The 12,290-nt window shown below is 36.6% G+C and overlaps 1 protein-coding gene across 1 annotated transcript in view; it reads left to right on the plus strand.

Annotated features, from left to right (window-relative positions):
• Positions 1 to 7,907, plus strand: part of LOC149552607 (cytochrome P450 72A397-like) — a 54,076-nt gene extending 46,169 nt beyond the window's left edge. Inside the window, exons 5-7 of the mRNA XM_089788200.1 lie at positions 5,090 to 5,296; positions 6,575 to 6,747; positions 7,365 to 7,907. Of these exons, the coding sequence (XP_089644326.1) occupies positions 5,090 to 5,296; positions 6,575 to 6,747; positions 7,365 to 7,472 (488 nt within the window). The 3' untranslated portion in view covers positions 7,473 to 7,907. The remainder of the gene's footprint in view (positions 1 to 5,089; positions 5,297 to 6,574; positions 6,748 to 7,364) is intronic.
• The last annotated feature ends 4,383 nt before the right edge of the window (positions 7,908 to 12,290 follow it).

Below are 12,290 nucleotides of genomic sequence, written 5' to 3' on the forward strand. Positions count from 1 at the left end.
AATATTCTAAGTTCTTCAATCTTCATGTTCTTCATCTTCTTCTCTAGCATTAGTTGACGCAGCAATAGAGCTAAGGCCAATGGGATCAGCAGCAACACCACTGGTATTGGCATCAATTTTTAAAAAAAAATGACAATGACAATGACAATGAGAGGTCACCAAAAGCATTTCATAACAACCATTTAGGGTTGTGGATGCTCAAAACTTACCAAGTTTTGTGAAAAAAAGTACTTTATTGCCGTCCGTGGGGCCCATAAAGCACCTGGTTTGAACTTGGTTCAATTTTTTTGGCCTGGTTTGATCGGGTTCGAACTTGGTTCAAACCAGATCGAACCGACATGCAAAAATTGGAACCCTGCTCGAACCGGACAGGCACTGGTCTTAAACTTTGAACCAGTTCGAATCTCTGCAGGTCTGTGGGATCTAGGGACAAACCATGGTAACTTAGTTAATTTCCTAAGGAGAGGTCAAGGTATATTGGCTACTTGGGCAATTTAATGTTATTATACTAGTGCCATGTTATGTGGTACTTGATTACAAACATTTTCTAAGTGATATTAGTATCATATCAAGTAAAAATAATCTTTATCAGTGTCACCTGGACTAGGTAACTGGGGTTGGGTGAGTTTTTCTTAAGCTATGGTTAATTTCCTAAGGATGGGCCATGTTCTATTGGCTACTTGGGCAGTTTAATGTTATTACACTAGTGACATGTTATGTGGTACTTGATCAACATTTTCTAAGTGATATTACTATCATATCAAGTAAAAATAATCTTTATCAGTGTTACCTGGACTAGGCAACTGGGGTTTGATGCAGGTCAATCAATAAATTATAAAATAGGGGCAGCTCAACTTTGAGAGGTGGATTCTATGCTTATTTGAGATACACCAGTCCTGAAGAGGGTGGCTAAGTCAGACTGCACTCATATATTGATTCAGAAACAAATACCCTTGGACCTATAGAGGTCAGAGGACGAGCCCTTCTGGTTCTTGTGGGCAGTCTTATCTAGGTTGGATATTAAACTGAAATCATTCTTTTTCTACTGATAGACTGATTTCTATGGGGTAGCTGAAACAACATTATACAGCAGCATCAGTTCTAATTTGTGGAAGGATCTTCCACCAGGTGCTTTAATTTTAATTAGTTTCACATTTTATTATAATATTACTCTATTGAAGTGTAGATTTTAATATTAGTACTTCATTGATGTATTCTAGCAGATTTTATCAGTAAGTACAGCTCAAGGGTTATCGTTACAGTTTACGTTATTGGTGTGATATGCTGTTCTTGCTTTCTTGGCAATATTCTATTTTAATAAATTAAATTAAAAAACAGAAAACGAAAAAAAAAATTTAGATAAAGGGCATGCCGCGATGTTGAGGATCCCTTTACAACTATATCTCTATGTATTGATCTATTTACTTAGAAGCCCGTAATAGATTTTGTCTTGGATCCTTCGCGAGGATGAAATTGGTATCTGGGAGAAACTGTGGGTATATGTTATTGGTAGCTTGGGGTCTGGAGAGGACAAGTGCACTATAGAAAGATTACAGATGGAAGAATTGTTTTACAAAAGATATTATTTAGTTGCCTGATGAGGGACAGATTCAATCAAGGGTAGATTATGTGTAACAAATAACAGAATGAGAAACTGCTTGCTTTGGTACCAATAGTCTATCATTTGATTTTTTGTCGAAATTTGTTTGTTCCTCTGTTCTCATTGATCACAATTTATCTGAAGACAGTAGCATCTTCAAATTGATATCAGACGGCTTCTTCTCCATTTGATTTTTAAGTGTGTGAAATGTTCTCTCTATTTTCTTTCTGATAGCTGCCTTTGTTTTTTCGACTTCTTAAGTTCTATATCTATTATTTTACTGAGACCATTCACTGTTTCAGGGTTTATTACACTTGCAGATTTCAAGAAAATTAATTAATCACATCAATATTTCTCTTTATTATTCCATATGGGGTGTTAGAATCTAGAGCTAATTCCTCTAAGATTTCCTTTATTTTTACTTCCATGTAATTCCTCATTTTCTGAATCTTCTTTCTTTTCTCCAAGTGCAAACTCCCTTTGGCCATGCCTTGCCTTGAAATTAAAGATGCTAGCTGTCCCATAAGCCCTCTTGGACATTGCAGTTTTATTGTGAAGTTCTGAACTCTGGTTGCTTTACTGCAAGTAGCTTTCCCAGTTATTCCTTCAACTTTGCAAGCTATAGTCAGAAAATTCTAGAGTTCTAATGGCAATTCACAAAAATGCTTCTAAAAAAGCAAAAGTTGGTGATGAGTCATGTCTGAAGAGGATGGTTGCATTAATTACCAATTTATCAGTGTTCAATGTTCAGCAGTTTTTCATGGCAACTCTCAAAATATCCTTTATTTTTCCTTGGTTAGCAGGTGACTTGCTGCTTTATTGGTACACATTTATACAGGGAGGACTTATTGCCTCTTCCAAATTGGCTCCAAACTTCCATCTCCCGTTCTTTTTATTATGTTGTCATCACAAGTTACATACAAAGGAGTCTCCTGCACTACATAAATATTTATTACCTTTTTCTGCCCTTGGTGATTGCTTGTAGTCTTGCATGGTTATTGACAATTGTTTAAGGCCCAGGCCTTCCCAAATTAAATGGTCGTTATTTTAGAAACCTTTTTTAAAATTCGTCTTTGACAATAGTGTGAATCTTTGCCAGCTTGATTATCTTAAGCACATAACTGGCTGGTGAATGTTTTTAAGGAGCAAGTTCAGAGTTAAATTAATCCATCTGGCTCATAATTGATTGACAGTAGCCAACTCCCCATTTCGTACTAAGATGGCTGGAATGTTGTGTTGAGATTTGGTGAATCTCTGTAGTTTGCTGCCATAAATTAGTAATTACAAGCTTGGGTAGGACTGGTAACCACAATTCCCGAGTCCGCTGACACTCACAAGTTGAGCAGACTTGCAAGTCCCGACTGTTAGAACTGTCTGAAAATGCTCAGAAGAACAGAAATATTATTCAAAACCTAAAAAACTATAATCAGTTTTTGTTTTCTATATTATATATTTCATACAATTTCTGAGCTTTATTGGAGTCTTCGCCACATTCTTTTACCAAGTCTGACTCAGACACAGCTTGCTGAGTTTCTGCCTTGTCCGAATCTCAACACAATTGTGTTAATGTCCCAGCAGGAATTTATAGACTAAATTGTTTTGTTACATTCTATTTGTTTGATAGTACGAATCATCTATTGTCGTTTTTAAGAGACTGGAGCTTGTTTACTACAGTTCTATCTAGAATCTAAAAGATGGCTGAAAAGCTGCCTATTGTAAGACGAAAAGGAGAAATATTAAAAATATATATTCCATGTTTATATCATAAATATCACTTAGAGAGGAATCAAGCAATTCTGATTTGTTTTTATCTAGTGTAATTAATGTGAAGTGTTCGTCACTAAATTCTATGCTACCAGGTAGTAGAAATTCAAACGATGACCAAATTAACAACAAACACCATGAACATGGAATAAGTAGAAATATCATATATGTAGCATCTATACAATTGTTTGATAAGGTAGGACCCAGAGGACAATGTATGTTCCGTCACATAAGTCTCAGTTTTTTAAATGAAAAGGATTACTGCTACTGGTTAAACAACTACCATTAACCATATCTCAAGCTGTTCGATCACAACCTAATGCTGACAAAGTATAACAAGTCAGGTAAAACCAAACATTACTAATCCAATGGTCTATTCCTCGTTCATAAAAGTCAGAGCACCTTCCAGTAGCCATATTAACCAAAGACATAATATAGAAATAATTTGTAGGTGGGGATGATGAACTGGATTACCCTGCATAGTGGAGGCAGTGAAATTATAGCTCAAATTTCTGGATGTTATCTGAAGCTCCCTCTTAATATGCAATATAGTTTTAATTACAATAGCTTGATTTGGAAGATGATTCATAACCAAAGCAATATCAGATGCCATAGTGAATGTGTGCCAAGGAATTTCAGATGATGTGAACAGACTTACATGCTTTCAAACACAAGAAAATTCTTGGGTGTCACCATCCTTCACAATGCTTTCGTTGGTTGAAATGTGGATGTTTTGATTCATAAGCCATAAATATTCACCACTTTGCACAACCCTTCTGAAGATCTACATAGTGTTATAACCACTTCCTCAGAAAAGAATCAGAGCAATTTGGAAGTGGTGTATTCAATTCGTCTGCTCCTACAAAAGGAAGATTGTGGGCTTCTTTTAGGCATGAGACTCCTGATTTATGTGCACAGGGCACCAACAATGTGTCCAGTTTATAATTTTGGACATTTTTAGATTTTGGCAAAGGGCTTCCTTAGGAGGCTCTGTAGTGATCACTGCAGATATTTTTGGTGCAGCAGAGCACATGGCATCAGCAGTGGAGCATATGGCTGGTGCAGAAGTTGACCATATAACCAACCCTCTATCGTTCCCTGCAGGACATATACCGTAGGAGTTGTCAGATCTTTGTACAGTTGCAGCTTCATTCAAAGGCAAAAGAGTTGTGATTATCTTTTGCAGCTCTTGCAGTAGGTATGTCAGTGCCAACACATTTTCTAGGGCATAGAGAACTTGCACATTTACCAATGCATTTTGCAGTGACATTTAAAAAAAATGAGCAGCAAGTTTTCAAGACATTCAGTAGGTTGTAGAATGTACCTTTTCATGTAGAGTGCGGCTTTGTCTAAAATATGACATCACAAATCCAAAGGTCCACACAAAGAATGGATAGAAACGTGTATTTCTAGAAAGATGTGTAGAAATATCTCTTTGCATTTGAGTCGTAACAACCACATAAGTCATAAATTCTAATTAGAAAAACAAATATCTAATTAGTAATTACTACCAAGGGAAGAACGATCGTGACACACTAACTGAGATTATTTTTTCATGCAAATTAGGGGTGTGTTCAAAATTGGGTTCTTTCTATTATATATTGTCAAGGCAATTTAATATCTATTATGTGTATATGTTGTGTAACAATAGAAGTAATCAATTCAAAAAAATGGTTAAGCTTCTTATGTTACTACATAATCTTAACAGTTATCTTTATTGTGCAGATATTAAATTGACTAAAGAAATCACTGTACCAGCTGGAGCTATTTTAGCTGTCCCAATACAACTTGTACAAATGGATGCTTGTAAATGGGGTGATGATGCTGATGTTTTTAATCCAGAACGTTTCTTGAAACACAAAACGATGATTTCAGATGCTTGTGAAATTAAAGGAGATTCACATAAAGCAATTGGCTTAACTGAGCAAGGAGGTATCGATAATTGCCTAAAAAGTAGTTGAAAATTACCTTGAAAGTAGTTGGAAATTGCCTGTACCATTTTGTGTGTTCATGAGTTTTTAGTTGCACTAATTTATTTTTGTGCTGTAACTGTTGGAAACTGGTTCTAGATTGTTGATCTAGAAACACATTTGTGTGATTCCAAAGTGTTTTCTCATTCTGGAAATATTGGAGAAGCTTTCAAAATGACCTTGAAACTGTTTGAAGCATTTCTCTCCAAACTGGAACATACCTAGTGTAGTAGCTGTATTTCCAGCACCTTCTCACTCTTTATTTTTATTAAACGACGACAAATTTTTCTCCCAAGGAAATTTGGTGTGCTGCTTCTAATCCAATTATATTTTTTATCTTGTTTCCTTTTCCAATTTTGTTTTCTGCCATTTCTTAGTTTTCGTGAGAAATTCTTGCCCAAGCTTTTCTTCATCTCCTGATCCTATCTGCAACTGCTTCTGATGCTTGTGTTTCAAAGTTTATTTGTACTGTATCCCAATTCACTGTACAATTTACTTTTATTTTATTGTAATTTGCATGTATTTGCATTCAATGAAAATTAGGATCAGAAGAGCTGGCCTGAAAGTCAAATTTCATCCCTTTTCATTTTATAAAATTGTACTCTGTGGTCTTTGAATAAATCTTGTATGGAGATTATGTTATGGTGGTTTGATGTTATTTTTTGAAATCCTAGTAACCTGGTTTTCATATATTAGGATTCTAACAGTTAAAATAAGACTTTTCATATGAATTCAAATAAGCATCTGCTAGTTTTTGGTTGCCTTTTGCCTTCCTCAACTCTTGGACATCTTATGGCCATTGCATTTATCTCTCTTTCAAAGAGCTATGTGTTTTTCTCTTTTGTGGAATAATTTTCTGATGTCCAGTGTCAATTCATTGACATAATTATGTAGCTTACCTATTTTTCATTATATCGCTAGGAACCAAATCATGAGGTGTGACATGCCTTTTACTGTTGCCAGTGTTGGTGACTAGTTTGATATTTAAATCTAATAGGTTCCTTTGATCGTTCTTGGAAAAACAAGAAGAAAAATGTTTTAATGTTTTTTGTTTAGTCAAATAGTCTCTTCTATTTTGGCTTTTTTTTCAACAGAGTCAAAACAATGTTCTGTTCCTTGTTTTATTATTTGGTCTAGTAATTTTCTAATCTTTTCTACCGCATTACATAAATTTGAAACTTCCAGTATCTTCACAATATTTCTTCCCTACCTGATTGATAATTCAATTCTATTTTTGTAGATATGGATCTTGTCGAGAATTCTGAAGGTCAAAGTGCTAGGTATGATTTTAAGGATCCAGATATTAATGTTTCTTTCCTACCTTTTGGCTCTGGTTCTCGGGTCTGTGTTGGGAAGAGATTTGCAAGTGTTGAAATGACAGCACTTTTGGCATCAATGCTTCAACATTATGAGGTTGGTATCTCGCTGAATAATGCACAAAACATTATAGTTTTACATGATAGGTTTAGTATTTGGTGATGTAATGGGTGTTGAATGGCTTGATATTTGCGTATATTTTGGGCATATGATGGTGTTTATCCTGAGCATGTGGGTCAGCATTCATATGGTGCTGTCTATGTTAATCTACATTGTGATATTCAAACTTTGCTTAATTGTGCATATATTCTGTATTCCTGATGTCATATTTTTTTCTGTTTGTATATTATGTTCAATATATTTCACATTTGCATTAACTGTATACCAATGTGTGTGGATGTTTATGTTTTCCATCAATGAGTTCCCAGATGATTCCTTTGATCTTCTTTTCTCTTATCTGTTTCATGTTGATATCAGTATAGTTATTGAATTTTATGATGTACCACAGGCACCCCAGTGAGAACAAACTGTCAATAAAAAATACTTCCAACATGTTTCAGAGATCTCTTTAAAAGTTTTCTTTTATGTTTTCTAGAACCTGGCTGTCCTATTTGTGTATGATATTGTCCTATACAATTTATGTCTGCAACAATTTACATGAGTATTTAAGATGTACTACGTTTGGTCTTTAATATGATAATAACTTGATGCAGATTAAACTTTGCTCTGATTCTGACGTGGACCTGAAGCCAAAGATTGAAAACTTCACCTTGCAACTATTTCCAAGCCCCAAACTCAATCTTGTGCCTAGAGGCTTCTGATGAAGTAAAAGCAGGGAATTTGTGCAATATTTTTGATGTCTTGCCACAAGAAACGCTATTGGGCGTTCTACAATTCTCAAAGAAGGCGTTTGAAATGGTGGCAGCCATTTGTCAGGGCAATATTGTATATAGTGTTTTCCTCCATTTTGATTGGCATTGTGTATAGTTCTGATGGTATAATGCTAGATTTTTCTTCCGTTTTTTTCTCTACTCTGGCATTTTCTCTCTTAGAACATGCCAATTAGAGTTGTGCAGAAGATGACTTGATCCTGTCTAATCTTCAGCATGTACCAGTTTGGTAGCCTGTGAAAGGCTCTTCCTATGTTTTTATTCCTAGTTTTTTCTCCTTTCCAATGGAGTTAAAATGTATTCTACATTTTTTTCTATGATATAATAATGATAATTGGACTTCCTCCAGTATATTCGCTGGTGTTATTGATATTGTTCATCTTTCATACTTAATCATCTTGTATAACAATACATCCCTCAAAGACAAATTTGAAGCTATCAGGTATGCTACTGCTGCTTACATAAGAATGAAGTTGAAAAGAAATATCAGAAGAGCTTACAAAGGAAACACATGGTCGTGGATTCCGAGTATATTGCAGAATGCTCGGTGCATTAATAATATCATGATGGTCATATTGGTTATTTTAATTTGGTAAGTTTATGCAGATTTGTTATATTTAGCATAGTATTGAAATACCCTTAATTTTCTTCGGATGTTTCTTTCTACTTTAAAATGCAAATTCAAAAATAATATCATTTAGAGCTGTACGTTTTCATGGTTTCAAAAGAGACAATTTTTGGAAATGTGAAAGAGTGTAACAAAGCAATTTATTGATTAGATGTTTTCCAAACATTTTTGGCTCATAAATTGTTCATTAAGAAGGGTAGACTCGATGTGCCATCAAACGAAGGTGCCCGTGTTCGGTAACTTGATTGTTACAGGTATAACAATGATTTTCTGTTGTGAATTATGAACAGTTCATTGACACTGAAATCTTCTTTGTTTGTTGAAATACTCGATGTTTTGCACATGTGCTAGAGGTTAGAGATTTATCATTGGCAAGGATGAGTTAGAAGAAAAATAATATCGTTGACATTAATCGAAGTGTAATCTCCTAGTAGAAGTTCCGCTTTATTCTTGTGATGAGGTTTCATAAAAATTATTTTGAATCTTTTTTGATCAATGACAAACTATAGATTGTGTTAGTTTAGTTAGCTTTGGACAGCTGTTCCGTCCATTTGTTCTTATTTAGCAAGTAATTGTTTTGCTAACTAATTGGTTAGGTTAGAGAGAAATATTTGTAAATTAATTGACCACTTTTGGAAACAACTAGAAATCGACTTTGTTAGGGTTGTTAAGTTGTTTTAATCTCGACCGTCAATTGAGAATCAATCTCAGCCGTTGGTTTACTAACAAGAGTAGTATAAAAGGAAGTCGGGGACATTTGGAGAATTAAGAAATTTGGAGAAACATTTGCAGTGCGAGCAAATGAGTTTGTAAGTTTGCAGTGTTAGCAAACAGTCTTGTAGTGTTAGCAAGGGCACAGTATTAGCGTGGGAATAGTAGTGGGGAATATCAGCGGAAGAAATTAGGAGGCTGTCGGAGTTTTGCTAGTGAGAGGCAAGGAATTTTGTGTCTCTTGATTTGCTGAAGTTTAATATAATTCCTCATCTGTAGAATTAGTTTTTCCTTGGGTTTTTTCCAGGGACAATTTGTCCGAAAATATTGTGTTATTGTGTTGTGCTTTTCTTTTCATATTTTATAAGTGAAGTTGCAGTTGTGTTGTTTTTCGATATTAGTTAAGAATTTATTTTTAGCAGTTTAATAATCGTTTACGATAGGAGATTAATAATCAGTGATTGCAATAGTTAATTTTCACATGGTATCAAAGCATTGTTAAGGGTAGAAGAGTTTTCCCCTAGGAAAGAAATTTTGATCTCTTTAGATTTATTATTGCTTTAATCCCTTGAGATGAGTTCAACTGGTTTGAGAGATTAGGATAGATTGGATGGTGCCTCAAATTTTGGTGTTTGGAAGGCCATTTTTTTTTATTGTTGGAAGATAATGGTATCAAGTCATGCTATCAGTGTTGTACCTGTACCAACGGATGCAACATAGCTTGCAACACATAAGAAGGACGATACCAAGTCGAGGAGGATTATTCTTGATGGTGTCAAGGATCATATTGTTCCACATATTGCAGAGCTAGATACAGCGAAGAAGATGTGGGACGCCATTCTGAATTTATATCAGAATGCTACCACCAACAAGAAGTTGATTCTTAGAGAGAAGCTAAAGAATACCTGAATGAACCGGGGAGAAGATGTCACAAGTTACCTCACCAGACTCAGACTTGTCAAGGACGAGTTAGCAGCTGTTGGAGATAGCCCTAGTGATGACGAGCTAGTGAGAATAGCCGTAAATGGGTTTACTAAACAATGGAGTGTCTTTGTAGAAGTTGTTAGTGGACGAGATACTTTACCGAGTTGGGATCGACTATGGACTGATTTCACTCAGGAGGAATTTAGACTAAGTCTGGTCAATGGGGCCAACAAGAGTCAGAAAAATGAGGTGGAACAAGAGAATGTTGCCCTAGCAGGTAAAGGGAAAGCAAAGAAGGGATTTAGCAAATGATCGAATCCACAAAGTGAGAAGAAGAAGGACCTTTCTGAGGTCAGGTGCTTTGGATGTCACGAGTTTGGCCACTATGTCAGTGATTGCCCAAAGAGGAGGAAGGGTAAGAAGTAGGTGGCAGCTTCAACAAGTGCGGAAGAACTCTCTAGTAGAATGGAAGATGAGTTTGCACTCATAGCTTGTATGGTTAGCTCAACCTCACAGTGTGTTTGGTATATAGATAGTGGGACATCATTTCATATGACAGGAGTTAGAGAGTACTTCTCCAGTTACAAGGAGGAGGACACCAACATCTAGATCTCTATGAGAAACTTGTCCAAACTCAACCCAGTTGGGAAAGGGATTGTTCAGTTTCAGAGGGAGAATGGAAAGATAATTCCTCTTCATGATGTGTTGTATGTGCCAGGCTTAGGTATGAATTTGATTTCTGTATCTGTTCTTCAAGATAGGGGGTATAATGTACGCTTTAGAGGGACAAATGTGTTGATTAAGCACAAGGATTGGAAATCACCCATAACTATTGGAGTTAGGAGTGGTCGCCTTTATAGATTACAGTTTGATACTCCTAAGGCACTCATGAGTAATAATAATCTGAGAGATCTTGGAGAGCTATGGCATAGGAGGATGGGCCATATTCATCATGGAGCACTTAGATTGCTTTGTGAGATGGTGACAGGTGTTCTAGAGGTGAGCACAGAGCATGATGATGTATGTAAGAGATGTGTGTTGGGGAAGTTTGCGAAAGCATCTTTTCCAAGAAGTGACACTAGATCTAAGGGTGTTCTTGGTCTAGTACATTCAGATGTTTGTGGATCGATGTCAACAAAATCTCTCAGAGGATATGAGTATTATGTTACTTTTATTGATGATTTCTCTAGAAAGACCTGGATATACTTCTTGAGGACTAAGGATGAGGTTTTCAGTCGATTCCAAGAGTTCAAGGCTCTTGTGGAGAATTCAACAGGAAAGAAGATAAAGGTTCTTCGATCAGACAATGGAGGCGAGTACAAAGGAAATTGTCTTCTAGGAGTTTTGTACCAGAGAAGGAATCAAGAGAGAATGGATTGTTCCTTACAATCCACAACAGAATGGAGTTGCTGAGAGGAAGAACCGTTCTATATCAGAGGCAGCAAGAGCTATGCTACATGACCAAGACATGCCTTCTTACTTATGGGCAGAGGCGTGTAATACAACAGTCTACATCTAGAACAGAGTTCCACACAAGGTGCTAGGGAAGATGACACCAGAGGAGGCTTTCACAGGGAAGAGGCCAGATGTTGGTCACTTCAGGATATTCGGGAGTCCAACAGATTGTCATATTCCTGGAGATACACGTACAAAATTAGATTAGACTGCAAAGAGGGGGTACTTTGTTGGGTACAGTGAGACGTCAAAGGCATTATTGTCAGACGTGATGTCAAGTTCATGGAGGACAAGGCATTCAGGAGATCCAGAGATTTGCCAACAGATGATCAGAGTGAGCAACCAAAAAAAGCTCATTCCAGGGACAAAGAATTATTGTCAGATGTGATGTCAAGTTCATGGAGGACAAGGCATTCAGGAGATCCAGAGATTTGCCAACAGATGATCAGAGTGAGCAGCCAACAGAAACTCCAAGACCAAGTCAAGGGCAACAAAGCTCAAGTACAGTTACCAGTACAAGTGTAGACTCAGGTAGTGAAGATTCATAGAGTATGGAGCAACAGGTGCAACATGAAATGCATCTAGAGGACTTAGAGGTTGACATTTCATCCTCTACAGTTGGTAGCAGGAACCATGAGGTTCCAGATACACAAAGGGATACTCAGGAGTTTGTGGGAACTCCTAGGAAGAGTACTAGACAACGGAGACAACCAGCCAAGTTCAATGACTATGTGGCATTAGTTAGTTGGTAGATAGTGAGCCTTCTAGCTATCACGAGGCTGCAGAGCATCAGATATGGCGAGATGCTATGGTTGAGGAGTATTCCTCAATAATGTAGAATGATGTGTGGGAGGTAGTTCCTAGACCAACAGATAGAGCAATTGTTGGATCATGTTGGATCTATAAGATAAAGCACGGTGCAAATGGTAGCATCGAGAAATACAAGGTGAGGTTCGTTGCAAAGGGGTTCTCTTAGAAGGAGGGAATAGAGTATGAGGAGACATTTGCTTCAGTTGCTAGGTATACTTCTA

The sequence above is a fragment of the Cupressus sempervirens genome, chromosome 6, assembly GCF_028749045.1.
Source record: "Cupressus sempervirens isolate cs-2001-9-10 chromosome 6, ASM2874904v1, whole genome shotgun sequence".
Lineage (NCBI taxonomy): Eukaryota > Viridiplantae > Streptophyta > Pinopsida > Cupressales > Cupressaceae > Cupressus > Cupressus sempervirens.